Source organism: Kogia breviceps, chromosome 1 (assembly GCF_026419965.1).
Source record: "Kogia breviceps isolate mKogBre1 chromosome 1, mKogBre1 haplotype 1, whole genome shotgun sequence".
In the NCBI taxonomy this organism is placed as follows: domain Eukaryota; kingdom Metazoa; phylum Chordata; class Mammalia; order Artiodactyla; family Physeteridae; genus Kogia; species Kogia breviceps.
In genome coordinates, this window is record NC_081310.1 from 84,738,200 (window position 1) to 84,756,780 (window position 18,581).

Consider the following 18,581-nt stretch of genomic DNA (forward strand, 5'->3'; position numbering starts at 1 on the left):
AATACAGCGGGAATTTTGGGTCTCCTGGATGCCTGCCCCTTCCCCACTCCCACCGCTACTGCTGCCCCTTCAGCTCTGCCATTGAAGGGCTCCCCAGACAAAGTTCTCACCTCTCAGAAATCAGGGTAGACCAGGCAATACCCATCCCTTACCTGGACCTGACAGAGGCCCAAAGAAGTCTGACTCTCAGGTCGCCCTCCATAGTTAAAGCCGTCACCAGACACCATTCTGTGCCCCACTCCAAACAGGAAGGACCCTCTGACAACCCTGAGCACCCTCCTGCCACACTCAGGCTCCATGTGGGATGTCGGGGTGAAGCTAGCCTGCCAGGGAGAGGGCACAGTGTGGCTATGCAATGGATGTGTGCCTTCCCACAACAGATCCCTCCGTCATGTCCTCTGCCTGCCTCCTCTTTTTTTTAAAGTTTTTTTAAAAATTTATTTTATTTTTGGCTGGGTTGGGTTTTCATGCCACATGCCGGCTTCCTCTAGTTGCGGCGAACGGGGGTTACTCTTCGTTGTGGTGCGCAGGCTTCTCATTGTGGTGGCTTCTCTTGTTGCGGAACACGGGCACTAGCCACGTGGACTTCAGTGGTTGTGGCACGCAGGCTCCATAGTTGTGGCTTGTGGGCTCTAGAGTACAGGCTCAGTAGTTATGGTGCACGGACTCATGTGGGATCTTCCCAGACCAGGGTTCAAACCCGTGTCCCCTGCCTTTGCAGGCAGATTCTTAACCATTGCACCACCAGGGAAGCCCCTGCCTCTTCCTTATGAAAGTTGTAGTCTCCCAGGCCTCCCCTGGGTCACAGAATCCTAGCTCAAGAGTTAATGAGCGAGGGGATTCCCTGGCGGTCCAGTGGTTAGGACTCTGCTTTCACTGCCGAAGGCACAGGTTCAATCCCTGGTGGGGGAACTAAGATCCCACAAGCCGCATGGCAAGGCCAAGATAAATAAATAAATAAACAATACAACTTTAAACATTTAAAAAAAAAAAAAGAATTAATGAGTGAAAGGATGTGAACATGTAGGGACAAAAATAGCAGTTGGGCCAGGAGAACTGGTAAGAATTTATACAGTAAATCAGCCATATGCTGGTCACAGAATCTTTAGTTCCCCCCTGAAGTACCTAGATAAAAGTATCTGATGCACATTTCCTGAGCTGTTTTACAGATGCTAAAACTCCCACCAAATAGAAGAAGTTAACTACTTGATGACCATGAGCTTGCAGTCCCCAGACCAGCTGGAGCCTGAGGATTAATAATGTTAACCCTGTGACACCACCCTATTACCTCACCATCAACCAATCAGAGAGTTGTGCACATTCAGGGAGTTCGGGTCTTTTGAGCATAAGCCACTGTGTTCTCCTTGCATGGCCCTTGCAATAAACCTCTCGCCACTCCAAACAATGATGTTTCAGTTTGTTTGGCCTCACTGTGCATCAGGCACACAAACTTGGGTTTGACAACAGCTGTACCGCCTGAGCCAGTGCAGCACTCAGCACAGCACAATGCAGAGGTTTCTCGTGGTCATACTCCCAGACCCACCTTCAGGTAGCCAGCAAGGAGGGGGAAGTCAACCTAAGCACTTAGAGTCGGTTGAATCGGCAGATGCGGAACCCATGGATACGGAAGGCCTATTATAAAAGCGATTCCTTAAAAGTTTGGACAGTAATTGCAGTGGAGCAAGAAAATCTTCTTGTTTGGTTTTTCTCCCAAGATAAAAACCTGCGCAGATTTGAAGGCACTTTTGCCAGTGTTACACAGATGGTCCAAAGTTTTTAAGACTCTCAGAATCAAGGTTTCTTTTCATTGCAAGTATGTGAATATATCTCTGTAGCTACAGTCTGTATTCAAACTACTGGAATAAAATATCTGCCAGTCAAATAAAAATGGGGGGGTAGACTTCCCTGGTGGTCCAGTGGTTAAGAATCTGCCTTCCAATGCAGGGAACATGGGTTCGATTCCTGGTCAGGGAATCCCACATGCAGCAGGGCAACTAAGCCCGCGCACTGCAACTAGAGAGAAGCCTGTGTGACACAACTACTGAGCCCATGTGCAACAACTAGAGAAACCCTTGCGCTGAAACTAGAGAGAAGCCCACGTGTCTCAATGAAGACCCAGGGCAGCCAAAAAAACAGGGTTTGGGGAGCTCAGAGACAGAAGAGAGGGGGAGTTTTTATGACTTACATCTCCTTCAGCCTCTGTGGAAAAGCTAAGGACCAGCGCACTACTGCTATGTGATACTGGCGCAAGCAGGGAGGAGGGGCGGTTTGCCCTGAGTACCTTGTGCCATGATGCCTGGAATTTGAGAAGTGTTTAGAGAATGAATAATTGAACCAGCACTGGCCTTCAACCTGTTATCCAACTTCAGGGTTTCTGGAAGAGCCTTGCTCTGTCTCCCTCACCGAGGTGTCCAAGGAATCAAGAAAAGATGGATTCTAGAGTCCCTTTCAGCACTTATTTTCTCTGAGCAGGGTTATTATGTAATCTGACTGATAGTTAGTGTGCAGGCTGACCTGGAGGGTACAAGAGACTAGAGGCAAGAAGATCAGTCAGGAGGCTGATACAATGCCCTCTTGAGATATGAGCTAACTCAAAAAAAAAAGCTAAGTCAATGTGATAAGGAGTGAAAAGGAAAGCATAAAAACAAAACACAGAGTGATTTTCTTCAGAGAATCAGCCTTTGAAGTAGGATTACCAGATAAAATACTAAAAAATTATTTGTTGTCTATCTGTAATTCAAATTTACCTAGTGTCCCACAGTTTTTTTTGTTTGCTCTGTTTTCTAAATCTGGCAACCCTACTTCAAACAGTTACCTGAAAGGGTTGTGGCCTAACTTGGGGGCTTCCTGTCTAGACACAGATCATAAACCTCTTTTCCAGCCAAGGCCAGCCCCTGTTCTCTGTCCCTGGCACAGGCCTCAAGGACTTGGCCCTTTTTTCTTTCCTCTTCAACATTCACACCGTTTTGTCCCGGGCTTCCTCTTCTGAAAGCCTGATTATGAAGCAGGCTGCCGTTGCCCTAGCTACCCCCCTTCCTTGCCACTTACTCCTCAAATAAGCCCCCAGCCTCTCCTGAGAGTTTTACCTCTAATCACTAGAGGGAAAGATAGAGGAAAACAAAGTAAACAACAAAAACTGTACAAGCCTTGAAAAATTGCCACAGTTGGGGTCTCAGGTTTGCAGCTGCTGACCACCACTCTCCCACAGTGATTTAAACACCTTTATTCCTGAGGACGAAACTGTCAATGAAAAAAATTAATCAATAGTCAATCTAAGAAATGGAAATGGAAAAAGAAATAAAATGAAAATTTTATTCAAACCAACCTGAGGATATGTATTCATATTTTTAAACATTTATTTATTTATTTGGCTGCACCGGGTCTTCGCTGCAGCACGCAGGCTCTGAGTTGCGGTATGTGGGATCTATTTTCCTGACCAGGGATTGAACCCAGGCCCCCTGCATTGGGACCGTGGAGTCTTAACCACTGGACCACCAGGGAAGTCTCCAACCTGAGCATTATAAGCTGGAGACAGTCTTTCAGAAACTCTGAGGACTGTTCCAAAGAGCTAAGGTGGGAAGCTAGGACTTAACATGATTTTGACAAATGGGTATGTGCAATCAAGTTCACGTCTTGGTAGACGGTGACTGCTATTCTCCAGAAATAGTGTTCTTAGTTAATGGTTTAGTGCTTTTCTAAGAATGGGAAGATGCAAGAAACTGAGATCATAAAATTTTCTCCTGAAAACATATAACTGAGGGCCAGTTCTGCCAGTTTTCCCAGAGCATGAAGTGCCTCATCCTGATCCTAAATTCCTTTCAGGGTGTACTGTAGGTCATTGACCACAGTGGCTAATGACTTCTTATAGAACTGGCTAGTGGGCAACATTCTTTATTTTACAATCCTCTACCTTTCAGTCTTTATTTCAACCAAGGTTTGGGAGGCATTTCATGGCCAGCTTGTTTCATGGTGCTAGGAATGCTCATTCCCAGGTCAGGCAAGGATTTCATTGATAGGCCCTATTAACAGTAACCAAAAGCCTCTGGACTGTCTGTCTTATTGGTCTGTTACGGTCTGGACAATGATTCGCTCTTGTTTCTTCCTATATCTAGAGTTATGCTATTACAATAATTGATCTTATAGAACTATATATTTGGTCAATTGTTTCAAGTTGCCTAGTCATCATTATTTTTATTGGAGGTTCAGTCACACATTTGGTAATGCAAGAAACAATAATCTTGTAAAATAGGCAGAATAAAACTAACGTAGTTAGTAACATTAATGAGGTAATAAGTAAACATTTAAGCTAAGAAATTCCATTAGGTATCTCCCCAGGTCATCTGACCTAGTCTGTTCTCCAAGCAATCGCTGTCATTAAGGGAAATGATATATTGGTATTGTACGTAAAGTTCACCAAAGATATCTGCACGTACAAGGTGAGTGGTGGGTCATCCTGACGCCTTACAGGATTGAGAAAGGAATGTTATCTTCTAAGGAGTTACATGGTTGGCATCAGAAAAAGAAAAATTTATCTTTATGGTTGAGCTGGTATTTCTGACATTGGAGAGATCTGGTTAACGCATAATGCAGATGCACACTGCACACTAGAGGGAAGAAAAGAGGCCCAAACAAGGAGAACTTTTTTTTTTTTTTTTTTTACTATACCAGCAGGGAATTCCCAAGCAGAGAACATTTTCATGTTTAAATTTTTCTTGTTTGCCTTAAAATAGGAACTTTACTTCATCAAAGCTCAAGGCTGAACATTCTGGTGCCCATTTATTGTGAATCACTGGAACACATTAGGGCTTAAAGGACAGAGGGCTGTGCCTCTTGTTGAGAATTCAACAAGAGATGTAAACTCTCTGGAAAGCCATGAAAAACAAAAGTAGGGAAACTTTTTGAGGGTAGATAAAAATATGGAAACATGCAGGTTAAAAACAATTTTTTTTTTACTGTGGCAAAATCTATATAACAAAATTTACCACTTTAACCATTTTTAAGTGTAACTGTCACCACTACTAGTCTCTAGAACTTTTAAATCATTCCATACTGAAACTCGGTATCCATTAAGCAACAAGTCCCCATTCCCCCTTCCCCCAGCCGCTGGCAACACTGTTCTGATCAGGAAATAAAACTACATTTTATCTCCATGAATTTGACTGCTCTACGCACCTCATACAAGCAGAATCATTAAATATTTGTCCTTCTGTGTCTGGCTTATATCACTTAGCATAATGTCGTCACGTTTAACGCATAGCATGTACCAGAATTTCATTCCTTCTTAAGGCTGAATAGCATTCAGATGCAGTTTTGCACATATTTTAGTGCCATTAAAAAAATACACTTTGGGCTTCCCTGGTGGCGCAGTGGTTGAGAATCCGCCTGCCTATGCAGGGGACACGGGTTCGTGCCCCGGTCCGGGAAGATCCCACATGCCGCGGAGTGGCTGGGCCCGTGAGCCATGCTGGGCCCGTGAGCCATGGCCGCTGAGCCTGCGCGTCCGGAGCCTGTGCTCCGCGCAACGGGAGAGGCCACAACAGTGAGAGGCCCGCGTACCACAAAAAAAACAAAAAGAAAACCAAAAAAACACTTAAATTTAGAAATATACTATGACTATCATCTGGCTTTCCCACAAAATTAACATGGGAAAGCTATGGACAACTGGGGACATAAGCATTTATTTTTCACCTTTGGAGAAAACAAAACGTACGCAGCGCCAAAATGGTTCCTTCTAGCTCTTTAAGTCTGGAGACTTTCAAAACCCGCCACTTCATGGCCTACAAAGAACTACAACTCCCGGTAGCTCTAGGGCCCGGCCCTGAGCCCCGCCCTGCTGGCTCCAGAGACTGCGTTTCCCAGAAATCCCAGGCCTGGGTCGGAGCTGGCACTCCCCGGGCGCCCCCTGGCGGCGCACTTCGGCGGGGTTTCAGTTCCCGGCGGCCCTCGCGGCAGGTTCCGGCCGTAAGGGCAGTTCGTGATGGCGGGAGCTGGTTCCGCCGCTGTGTCCGGGGCAGGAACCCCCGTGGCAGGGCCCGCAGGCCGCGACCTCTTCGCCGAGGGGCTCCTCGAGTTCCTGCGACCGGCTGTGCAGCAGCTTGACTCTCACGTCCACGCCGTCAGGTGCCCTAGAGGGAAGGTTGGGGCGGGGCCTCTCATTGATTTGGTTTTTGTAGGGGCGGGGCCAAGAAAGGGCGGAGACAAGATCAGTTCGGCGTTCGGATGGGACTAAGAATTTGGGGAAACTGATTGGAGGCGGGGCAGGCCGGCGGAGGGCCTGCCGGTGGGGGCAGAGGCTGGCTTTTCTGAGCACTTAGGAAACACATGGGGAAGTAGGTTTTTGAGTTCCATTAAGTGTCTGACCGTGTAGGCCTTGTACCTCTTTGCAGAGAGAGCCAAGTAGAGCTCCGGGAACAAATTGACAACCTAGCTACCGGTGAGTAAGCATCCCTGTATACGCGGGATCCTACAACTCACTACAGGACCTTATGTTTTGCCAACCTCTAGGGCTGGGTTTCTGTCACTTGCTTCCAGGGCTGCCGATGGACTTCTCTTTCCTTAAGTTTCTAGTGACTGTGCCCATGTGGCACAAGAGTGCTTTCCATAGCATTTACTAGCTTACTTGTTCCAAGAACGAGTCGGCCATTAGGTGTTTAATTGCTTCTTCCTTCCATTTCCCAGAACTGTGCCGTATCAATGAGGATCAGAAAGTGGCCCTGGATCTCGACCCCTATGTGAAGAAGCTCCTTAATGCCCGGCGACGAGTCGTCTTGGTTAACAACATCCTACAGAACGCCCAGGTATAGGAATTTCCTACCAACAGTAACTCTTTGTTCTTCTAAGTCTTAAGGTATTCTCCGATTTTCAAGGGGTGTCATGAAGTCCCCAACGCAACGAAAGTCACCGTAATTTTTACTTTTTGGGGAAAAGGAGTTGTCAACTAATGCCAGCCAGAATAGAACTTACTGTTATTATTCTTAACCCCCAGTTGCTCTCATTTATTTTTACATGCCTTAGAAGACAACGTTGAGATGAAGCAAGCCTAAGATATTTTCCAGCCTAGTTGACAGCAAGCACTAAATCCTTTCACAGGGCAGTTAAATTTGATTCCAAATCTTGTTTTGTAGGAACGGCTGAGGCGGCTAAACCACAGTGTTGCCAAGGAAACAGCCCGAAGGAGGGCAATGCTGGATTCAGGAGTTTACCCCCCTGGTTCCCCAAGCAAGTAACAGGCCAGGAGATGGGCCCATGGCCACAGAATAGCACAAATACCATTCCCCGGCTGCCTGTTTCCTCCAGGACTCCCTGTAGGTGTTGGGACATCAAAAGGGCAGCCCTGTGGTTTGTTTGAAGCACTTCAGTCTTACCCATTTATGTGGGGCCCAAAGAAACCTGTGTAGAGCAGGATTCAGGATCCCAAAGGATTTATTTTGGCTCTTGCTTCCAAGAATGACCTGCGGCCTCTCCATTTTTTTTTTTTTTTAAAGCTCCAAGCTCAAGGCCCACCTCCTCTACCATCTCCGAGCCTCATTAACAAGGGAAGGGCTTCCTGTTACATGCAAGGTTGCTGGACCTGGGCAGAATGTCCTCTACCTGTGACTTCCAATATTCTTTTGTTTACACTAGAAAGGGCAGGCAAAGTCAAGGTGAATAACCCACCTACCCTCTTTGTTGACTGCACTGGCTTGACTACTGTAGCAGTGTTACTAGAACCATTTAATTCAATAAATGCTTAAATGGTATTCCAGTTTACTCTGGTATATGGAAAGGTTCCAAGAGTCTTCTGCATTAATTCAAATATAGCTTCAAATTGAGATCTAGTGTTTACAATGAAAAGACTCAAGTATCATTTTCAGTGAAGAGTACAGAAAGCAAAAGGAAGCAAAACAGCTTGCCAGATGCCAAGGAAAAACAAGACCAAGAGCCCTACTAGGAATTACTTTAATCTTTTTTCTTAGTAAAAAAAAAAAAATTGCAAACACTAACAGTTCACAACATTTCAACGACAAAGTACTGGTTGAGAGAGGTAACCAGGAGCTCGGGATTCTAGAGTATTAGGAATAAAAGTTGGTATCCTGCTTCACTATAGATGGATGGCATAGGTCATAAATGGGAGACTTCTGGCTACTAAGCCAGTTTCAGAACACAGTGGAATGACAATTCCTTCTATAGTGTCTTTTAAATCTTCCTTCCCGTCTCCCCTATTCCTCAGAAATGCCACCACATAAAGCCCAGCAGCAGTTAGCTTAGGCTCCAGTCTTCTCCATGGGTAAGAAAGGGCGTGAAGAGACAGGGAGGTCATTCCTGAGTCTCCATGCTTTCCTCTTCCTCTCCTTGAGGTGGCTCTTCTGTATTCTCCTCTTCTTCCTCTCCTTCCTTCTTCTCTGGTGGCTTCTCATAAGCCTTTTCTGAAGGTGTCACTATCACTCCATCCCAGGTAGATATTTCAGAAGCAAGATCTAGAAGAGAAAAAAGGTAACTTCAGACAAGTAGCCCAACATACAAGTCATGACCCACACAGTGGGAACAGTAAGACATGAGTAGTGTAGAGTTTCTTTGTAGATCACAGAGTACCGTAAAGAACCCCTGTCCCACAGTGGTCACTCACAGCTGGCATCACCCTCCTGGCCAAGGATCTTCCTAAAGCCACCATGTGAGAGGATTCTGACCAGAGTCTGAGCTGTGTAGCAGACCATATCCTGAGGGGGAGCAAAGAAAGGGTAAATTAGCAATGAAAATCAAAATACCTTATTTGACTAACATTCTCATGAAAAGTGAGATAAAAACAACTTTTAATTTCAAGACCAAAGTCTGTAAGAACCTCCAAATCCCTGACCACTAAAAACCACATTCCCTTGCCTTCTGACCAGATGTTCAAGAGTGGGGGCACAACAGACCATTTCAGAGCTGTCCCAATACCTGCTGTTCCAGAGTCATGACTGTGTGTACTCTGAAGTTGCCACTCTCACAGGGGTCAGTGATACCCACCGACCCTGGCAGGAAGAGTCCTGCAGCCAGAATCTGCAAGCATCGTCTGAAACATGGAGAGGTATTAGAAGAACACACAAGACAGCTTACATCCAGCCCCAAACCCAAAGCAGCTATGCTATACCTGTATGCCACATTTAGGGCCAAAGGCTGTCTGGTGGGGTTGTTCATCACAGCATAGTGCCCCTAGAAGAAAATGAATCTGGTAGGTGTGCCATAAACCGGCAATTCTCTCTTCAAATTAAAACTTTAAACCATCATGAAGAAAACTGGTTAATGTCTAGCTAAAATTTTAACGTTGAGAAGCAGTTCTGAAATGATTGTTCATTCAGTAATTTCTCTCCCATTACCACATTAATGAAATGACAGCAGTAATGAGAAAAACAAAGGTGCAGTAATAACTACTCATTTAAGTGCATACTCCAAAAGCCCAAACAAACAAACATTCAAATAAACATTGAATCTTTATTGGATTACTTGTCCACTACTGAGATTTCTTTTTTCTCTTTCCCTTCTCTTCCCCTCCCCCCCATTTCTTTTTAATCTGTACCAAATTTCATATTCTGGTAGGTTTCAGAGTAATTACTGTAACATAGGATCAGGAATTCCAATTGCCCTTCATTACTTACAAGTAGGTCAAGTATCCAGGGAGTGAGGGGCTCAAAGCCAGGAAAACGAATCCTCAGATCCTTCAGCAGTCTGATGAGAACTTTAACTCTGAAGGTAACAGGGACCAAGGATTAAAAGTAATAACATCATGAAACAAACTAGTGAATATAACAAAAAGGAAACAGACTCACAGATATAGAGAACAAACTAGTGGTTACCAGTGGGGAGAGGGAAGGGGAGAGGGGCAAAATAGGAATAGGGGATTAAGAGGTACAAACTATTATGTATAAAATAAGCTACAAGGATATACTGTACAACATGGGGGATATAGCCAATATTTTATAATAACTATAGATGGAGTATAACCTTTAAAAATTGTGAATTACTATGTCATATACCTGTAACATAATACTGTACATCAACTATAGCTAAAAAAAAAATTAAAGTAATAAGATTATTTACTTCCACATGTAAGACACAGAGATGAATCTATTTCCAGAACTATACATTCCCCTCTTTCCCTCAACCTAAGTTTGCTTACTTAAGGTAAAAATCAAAATCCAGACAGAAGATCACAGCCAAAAATGTTCTGTGAGAGCAAGTATTGGGGGGGAGGGTATCCTGCTGTTCCATGTAGTTAGAAAGATTAGGATATATCTTCACTCAAACAGAGAGGGACTCACGTGGACTGAGAAGCATTTTCCTCAAACCAGCGGGCATGTCGGATGGCTGCTAAGGCACTCTGCAACACCTTGATATCCACTAGAAGACAAGCATGACATCCACCAAGATTAAACATTCCCATTATTGAGCAAGCAATTCAATCCCACTGCCATAGTCCAAGAACGTGGAAGGGGGACAGGATTACATAGTAATTCCTTAAACCACCTGTGTTCCCCAGATCAGCAAGTGACCTGTCCAAAAATCACTATTACTCCCCCAAACCAAATCTGGAAGCATGCAAGAGCCCCAATTTCCATAAATATTTCCTCAGTCCTTTTTCTTAAATCCTCAAACTGCTTCCTTGGCCATGCTGGCTTTGACAATTTCACTAGCAAGCTGGTAAAACTGTTTCCAAATTACAGAGGAAGATGGCAAACTCTGAGGGTAAACTTAGTTTGTTGCTATTCCACATGTGACCTTTTGGGACCTAAGTAAACTCAATAGCACTTTATACCATGTTTTGAATTTCCCCAAATTTAACAGCAACGGAATAAAAGGACTAACAGTGGAGTTCTGGGTCCAGTTTTCGGAGATTGGGTGGCACTGTTGTAATGAGAATCTTCACTGTAGCATCAGAAGAACTGATTTCAAAGCCAGTTTCATTGGTCAGCATGGTCAAAACTGCAAAAAGAAAAATCAAAAGCTGTAACTCATATTTCCATCAGATGACCAAAGGTAAATCCAGGATGAGGGTGGGGGAACAGATAGGTTTTTACAATTTATTTACTTATTTATCTTTTTGGCCGCACCATGTGGCGTGTGGGATCTTAGTTCCCCGACCAAGGATGGAACCCATGCTCCCTGCACTGGGAGCTCGGTGTCTTAACCACTAGACCACCAGGGAAGTCCCCTAGATAGATTTTTGAAAACAGCAACAGTCCAGAATCAGAACTGAGAATACAGAGTTTGAAAGTAAGGGACATCAACTGGATTTTGAACACTAGCGAACTCTGCCCAAAACTTCCCCAACCTAAAACTCTGTATTCGCTCTTCCTTCTAGCCTGACCTGACTTTGTTAAAATGAACTTATAATCATAGACCTGACTCCTGTGACCACTAAATTACATGTTCAGCAACAAACTCAAACCTTCAGAAGGATCCTGTGCCCTTAGGCTCTCCACGACCTTGTTCCCTAGTGCAGCAACGGCTTCCACTGGATTGAGACAACAGGAGATAATGAAGATTACAATTATTTATGTAGATTTTTTCTATACATCTCTGCACTCTGATTTCTGCTGGAGCAAGGACAATCAGCTGAATGAACACTTTTACAAGGGGAAGCTAACACCTGGACAGAGAAATTGGAAGGCTCAGGGAATAGGACACCTCCTCCTATATACATACACCTTTTTCCACAGCAGGGTTTCTTGTCAGTGGGACTAATGTCATATAGGCCTGGATAATTCTTTGTTTGGGGCTGGGAGGTAGGGTTTGTCTTGTGTACTGCAAAATGCTTAGCAGCAACCCTGGCCTCTACCCAAAAACAGTAGCCCCAAAACATCTCCAGACACTGCCAAATATCCCCTGGGGAGCAAAATCACCCCCAGTTGAGAAACACTGCCCCATAGTAACTGGCCATATTCTTTCAGATACAACACACATTAAAAAACTAAATTTCCCATTTGTCTTCCAAACAGCCTTTCTCACAAGAAATTTGGGCTTTAAAGATCCCTATGCCTCAAATCCAACTGCTATGTTCTGCTCCTAAGGCCAGACAGAGGCACACTCACATGTTGGCAAAATCTTTAGGATCACCACCAGGTCAGCCACATTGTGTCCTGTAGTCATCGTTCCCTTTTTATACGATCCAACTTGTCGGACTTCTTCAATTTGCTGTTGGAAAAGGGATTTCAAAAAGAAAACTCAGAAGTGAGAAGACTGCCTAGTTCCTCTCAGAACTCAGTTACAACACAGCTTATTACCCGGATTTGGAAGTAGCAGAGTTCAAATCATATCCCAAAATAAGCACATGAAAAGCCTGGTTCATCATGGTTAACTGACAGTAACGATATAAGTCTGGTCCCCAAGATCAGTACTACAAAGGAATTCCACTGTACTTTCCCATTTTAAGAGTGGCTTTGAATAGGCATCTAAAGAATTAAGAGACAGGAGCCAAGGAAACTTCCACAAGGCTCCCCTTTCCTAGGACTAAATCATCAAAAACTCACCACTTCAAATGTCCCTGGAGCCACAATCAAATTGTCAATCACGTTGTTAATTTTTGTCACCAGAGAAAGGATAGAGGCCTGAAAGACAGCAGGAAACAAAAAAAAACCCTCAGGTGAAACACTGTAAGCAACTTCTCATCAAGCTTGAATATTTTCCCCTAATCCCTTCAATAGGAGGAGATGAAGCAATACCTGCACGGGCTCTGAGAACATCCTGACCCTTCCAGCCTTGAATACTTTTTGATCCCAAAGATAGATTCCCCAGTAAAAATATGAATGCACATGTAATTTGTTTATATATTCACCTGGTGCTCTCCCTCTACCCCCAAAGAGAAATAAGGAGAACGATTAAACTTTCTGTGGAGTTTACGCTCTGGTAACAGTAACCTCACCAGTAGTTATTTACTTCTTTGGCTTCCTTTGAGGAATCTCAGGAAGAAACCCAAAATATACCTGTTCAGCAGAGTTAGGAGCAAGGTCCTGATTCCTCTTCAGCAAGGCCTCACTGAAGGAAGTTTCATCAGGTGCTGGCTTGACCCGGGGAAAGGCCATTTCACACTAAACCAGAGATAAACAACTACATACTACTTACGAAAAATAATATACAATAGAGATTTTCTTTCTGTTGCCACAACACAAAAAAAGTGAAAACAGAAAATTCTACAACACTTATTTTTACTCCTTAAGATGTTCAAACAAGGATAGAAGCTGGAGGGAATATCCATAATTTAAACTCTTACTACCGTTACACTAACAGATAAGCCAGAGATACCATTAACTGTTCAGAACAAAGATTATAACCATGTTACTGCCCACTGTGGCCGAGGAACTGTCTTCCCCATCCAGCTTTCACGGTTTATGTATGTAACGCAACACATGGCTGACTCAAACCCACCCCCAAACTCCACTCACTAATCCCTTTCTCTGCTCCAACTACCACCTGACTTCATTAATAGGGAGACGCTGGGCTCAACCACAATTGACAGTGGCCAAGGTACTCACCAAATAGAAATCAAATGGGATATGTGGCACAAAGGGCCTGAACCTAAAATACAAAAAACAATCCAAATTACTCACCACAGAAATCAAACTGACCTCGCATAATGGGGCCAAACTCATTTACAAGGAGAGCATGCAAAGAATGCTTCTAACCCACAGCTGGATCTCACAAAGGCAGGTAAGATAAGTCCACTCCAAACTACTATTTAGATGACTGAAATGGAAACTAACGGCTGCAGAGATGCTAAAAACTGGCACTCACCCTCCTCCTGGGCCTCCTCTGGAACCAAAGCGCCCGCCACGACCGCGGCCTCTGTCACCCCTAGAAATGCATGAATAGATTTTAACTTTGTTTTGACCTCGTTGAAGCAATCTCCACCATACCGGCCACATGATTTCTAGTTAGCCTACCTCCATCGCTGTGCATTTCCCTTTGGAAGCCAAGCGATCCCATTCCCACTTACACTTCTCCCCCCCAATTCCAATTCCTCATGGGGGTGAGGTGCCCAGCCTCACCCCCCATGACCTCCGCCTTCGGGATAAATTAATCACATCAAACCTCACATTAAATGCTGACGGGGCTCAGTAAGCCCTACAAGAAATGCCCCATAATTGCTAGGACACTCCAACTCTAAGACTTCAGAGACTAACGTGACTGCTCATTTACTCGTTCACGTGGTAAAAACATCAGGCATATTCTATATGTCAAGCACTTGGCACTGAGGATGCATGAAGCACGTTCCAGCCTTCTCAGTCTAGTTGTGGGGGGGGGGGAAGTGCTCCTCCTGGGACCTGAGGACACCCCCTCATCTGAACACCCCAGAGACCGAAGTGTCGAACCTGCCTACCCACTCCTGGGCCCCACCCCCATCCCCGGCCCGAGTTTCCCCGCCTCCTCGGCCCCTGACCTCCCCCACTCTCTCAGCCCAGGAGCTCTCAGGTTTCCGTGCAGCCCCTCGATAAACGGCCCTTTCAAGTCCTCCGAGTCCTTTCAGCCCAACTGCCCACAGTTTTCGGTCGGATACCCGAAACCTCTCTAGAGCACCCCACAGCCCTTACCTCATGGCGTCCTAGAGGCCGAACAATGGAGGCCACGCCAACCGCCCCTCTCCACCGAGGGGCAGACAACTGGAAAGGCGGCCTGCCGCCGTGTCCCAACAAACTCCGGCGCGATTGGCTCCCGCCGTACTCCGCCGCTTATGCCTATTGGTTTACTTTGGTAAACCGGTTTATGAACCAATGAAAAGAGCCTACTGTGTCAGGAACTAGCCAATAAGAACGGATTTTACAGTAACGACTTTTGCAGGCACTAGGGGGCACTGTGTAAAGAAATCAGGATGGGTAGCATTCAGCGAATTTTCCATATGTTTCATGGAGAGTTATGTCTCGAAGCAGCAGAGTGGCGCAGCGGAAGCGTGCTGGGCCCATAACCCAGAGGTCGATGGATCGAAACCATCCTCTGCTATCGGTGTGCTTACTTCTTTTTCCCTCCCCAGGATTTTAAAATTTCTTCAATACATGTAATCGCCATACTCCTACTTTTTTCCTCTCTCAAAAATGCAGGCTTTAGAAGCTGTTTTTGCCATCAGCAAGCGAAATGGAACAGGAAGAGACTTTAGGTGACTGTGAACACTACACGTCTGGATGTGGTTCACAGAGGCTAGAAACTTGAGGCAGGAAAAGCGGATTTGAGTATGTATATTGATTGAATCAGAGGGGGAAAATACTGATGGTGAGGGACTAGCAGGGAAACTGAGACAGCCTTTGGAAAGAGAGCTCAGAAAAAGAACGCAAGGGAAGTGACAAGAGAGAAGGACCAGACCCCCTGCCATTTGCCCAGTTTCCCCTCATTTTCTCTTTTTCTCACTCTACAATCTCTCTGGCGGATTTCACCCTTATACGAAGTTTCACAGCCACAAATATGGATATACTATGGTTGCATTACATCAAGCATATTACTATATGCTTTTCGTCCTTCTATAATCCTGTTTCTCCCCCTTCTTGCCTTGTTTTGCATTGATTACTATTTATTATTCCTTCCCTGCCTCTGTCAATTGGAAGTTACACACTCTTTTTCTACTCTTTTAGTGGTTACGCTAAAAATTACGACGTGCCTCCTTGAACTGGCAAGGTCTAATTTTATGTAACACTTTTAGCCTCCTCGTGAAAAATGAAGGAATAATTTAATTCCATTTACCACCGTCACTCCCTCCAGAACTATATATATTGTTGTGTAACTTTTTAAAGTACTATATTGATACTAATATACTAATTGTAGTATTACTTACTACAGCAAAATGCACAGATCTTAAGTCTACAAATCGATTAATTTTGAGTAATGTATTCTGCCCATCACACAGATTAACATAAAGAACATTTTTATCACCTCAAAAAATTCACTCATACCCCTTTGCCCTTCCCTTACAATCACTATTCCAATTTCTATTATCATAGATTAGTTTTGTCTGTTCTTCCCATAAATGGACTCACATCCTATGTACTCTTTTTTTGTCTAGCTTCTTTTGCTTGACACATTTCAAGATTCTTCCATGTTTTTGCATTTATCAGCAATTTGTTCCTTTTTATTTATGAGTAGCATGCCATTGCATAAATATTCCACAGTTTGTTTACCCACTCTCCTGTTGATGAATTCAGGACCTCCAACTGGCTGAGACACAGGCGAGCACATCTGGGCTGTTTCCAGTTTGGAGCCATTATGTATAAAGCAGCTATGACTGACCATTTTTGTACAAGGTTCTTGTGGTGAGATGCAATTGTTCCTCTTGGGTAAGTGTAGGTGTATACGTTTATAGAATTTAAATTCCATATGTATGTTCAATCTCGCAAGACATTAATGCTTATTAATTAAAGCAGTGGTCATTGAGATTTGCCATTTTTAATGCTCTTTATTCCTTCCTGTATCCCCAACACTCATCTGGAATAATATTCCTTCCGCTTGAGAATTAGTGCCCTGCTGCTGGTGGCTAACTTTCTTGGTTTTGGTTTTTCTGAATACATCTTTATTTCACCTTTGTTTTGTTTGGTTTTTTGCGGTACGCGGGCCTCTCACCGCTGCGGCCTCTTCCGTTGCGGAGCACAGGTTCCGGACGCGCAGGACCAGCGGCCATGGCCCACGGGCCCAGCCGCTCCTCGGCACGTGGGATCTTCCCGGACCGGGGCACGAACCCGCGTCCCCTGCAACGGCAGGCGAGCCCTCAGCCACTGCGCCACCAGGGAAGCCCCACACCTTTGTTTTTGAAAGACGTTTTCTCTAGATATGTAATTCTAAATTGGCAGTCATTTTCTTTCAGCACATTTATAATATTTTACTATTTTATGGCTTCCCTTTTTGCTGTGAAAAAAAAGTTGTTAATCAAATGGTTGCTCCTCTGAAGGTAACCAATTCTCTTTTTTCTGCCTATTTTTAAGATTTTATATTTCGTTTAATTTCCTGCAGCTTCACTCTGATGGCTCCAGGTATGGATATTTTTGTTTTTTAATCTTGAGATTTGTTGAACTTCTTGAATCTGTGGCTTGATGTATTTCATTTATTTTTTAAGTTTCTCAGCCATTATCTCTTTAAATATTGCTTCTACCCTATTATTTCTCCCCCTCCTGGGCTCCAAATAAAGGTGTGTCAGACTTTCTCATGGTATTCTTTATATCTCCAACCCCCTCTTTTATATTTTTCATTCCTTTGTATCCATGCTTCATTCTGAGTGGTTTCTTCTGTCCTTTCTTCCAATTCATCACTTACTGCTCAGTTGAGTCTAACTTGCTCTTAAACCCATGAATTGGTTCTTAATTTGGGCTTTTGACTATTTCAGGTCTGGATTTTCTGTTTACTTCTGGTTTATCCTACTCCTAGGTTTCCCCTAGGAGTGCAGCCTCTCAGGATCCTAACCCTAAATAGGAAGGTGGTTTACCTAAGTAATTACCTTTGGGGACATTTGGACTCCAAATTTTGTCTCACTTGCCCCACATAGCCTATTTTCTGCCACCAATTTTGGATCAGCAAATGACTCTAGGGTAAAAGCTCTCCTAACATTTTTACTTGTCTGCAGCTCAGCTTTAGGATTGGACAAATTATTTAAGCCACCATTGTTGCTTCTCACTGTTGTGGCCTCTCCCGTTGTGGAGCACAGGCTCCAAAAGCGCAGGCTCAGCGGCCATGGCTCACGGGCCCAGCCGCTCCACAGCATGTGGGATCTTCCCGGACCGGGGCATGAACCCGTATCCCCTGCATCGACAGGTGGACTCTCAACCACTGCACCACCAGGGAAGGGAAGCCCTAAGCCACCATTGTTGAGAGAGAAGCTCAATAACTAAGTTGGATTTCTAGTCTAGTTCTCCTGAGCTCAAGTTCCACTAATCCAATGGCCTATTGGACATCTCCACTTGGATATCTACAGGCACTTCAAAAGCAATAAACTAAAATTGTTATCTTCCCCCCGAAACCTTTCAGCTTCTTTTAGCTTCTCAACTAATGAGTCAATGTCACCTAGACTTCAGTTATTTGTATGCTCTTCCTGAATTCCAGTTGATTCTACTTAAAAAGCATCTCCCGGGCTTCCCTGGTGGCGCAGTGGTTGAGAATCCGCCTGCCGATGCAGGGGACGCGGGTTCGTGCCCCGGTCCGGGAAGATCCCATATGCTGTGGAGCGGCTGGGCCTGTGAGCCATGGCCGCTGAGCCTGTGCGTCCGGAGCCTGTGCCCCGCAACGGGAGAGGCCACAACAGTGAGAGGCCCGCGTACCAAAAAAATAAAAAGCATCTCCCTATAGTGAACAAGACCATATTATACATTTAAAAATTTGTTAAGAGGGTAGATCTCATGTTAGGTGTTCTTAACACACACACACACACACACACACACACACACACACACACACGGAAATGTTTGGAGGTGATGGAAATGTTTATTACCTTGGTGTTGTGTTTCACGGGCATATGCATATGTCCAAACTCATCAAATTGTATACATTAAATATGTACAGCTTATGGTATATCAATCATACCTCAATAAAACTTTAAAAAATTTTTTTCCTATCTCCTATCTACCTCTGTAGCCTCTGGAGCCCTCGTTATGCCTGTCCCA

General features: G+C 44.4%; 2 protein-coding genes and 1 non-coding gene across 3 annotated transcripts; 2 read left to right on the forward strand and 1 right to left on the reverse strand.

Annotated features, from left to right (window-relative positions):
• Positions 1 to 5,927: 5,927 nt before the first annotated feature.
• On the forward strand, positions 5,928 to 7,768 carry SNAPIN (SNAP associated protein). The gene is made up of 4 exons (XM_059072523.2): positions 5,928 to 6,120; positions 6,387 to 6,433; positions 6,679 to 6,797; positions 7,125 to 7,768. The coding sequence occupies exons 1-4, from the start codon at positions 5,978 to 5,980 to the stop codon at positions 7,224 to 7,226; spliced, it is 411 nt and encodes a 136-aa protein (XP_058928506.1). The 5' UTR covers positions 5,928 to 5,977; the 3' UTR covers positions 7,227 to 7,768.
• A 154-nt stretch (positions 7,769 to 7,922) lies between these two features.
• Positions 7,923 to 14,666, reverse strand: ILF2 (interleukin enhancer binding factor 2). Its single transcript, XM_059072329.2, has 14 exons — positions 14,544 to 14,666; positions 13,747 to 13,806; positions 13,488 to 13,530; positions 12,939 to 13,043; positions 12,486 to 12,563; positions 12,048 to 12,150; positions 11,405 to 11,470; positions 10,822 to 10,938; positions 10,278 to 10,356; positions 9,615 to 9,702; positions 9,110 to 9,171; positions 8,917 to 9,031; positions 8,606 to 8,696; positions 7,923 to 8,456 (listed from the first exon to the last, which is right to left on the reverse strand). The coding sequence occupies exons 1-14, from the start codon at positions 14,546 to 14,548 to the stop codon at positions 8,296 to 8,298; spliced, it is 1,173 nt and encodes a 390-aa protein (XP_058928312.1). The 5' UTR covers positions 14,549 to 14,666; the 3' UTR covers positions 7,923 to 8,295.
• A 211-nt stretch (positions 14,667 to 14,877) lies between these two features.
• TRNAM-CAU (transfer RNA methionine (anticodon CAU)) lies at positions 14,878 to 14,949 on the forward strand. Its single transcript has one exon. It is a non-coding gene; the product is annotated as a tRNA-Met (tRNA).
• Positions 14,950 to 18,581: the final 3,632 nt, after the last annotated feature.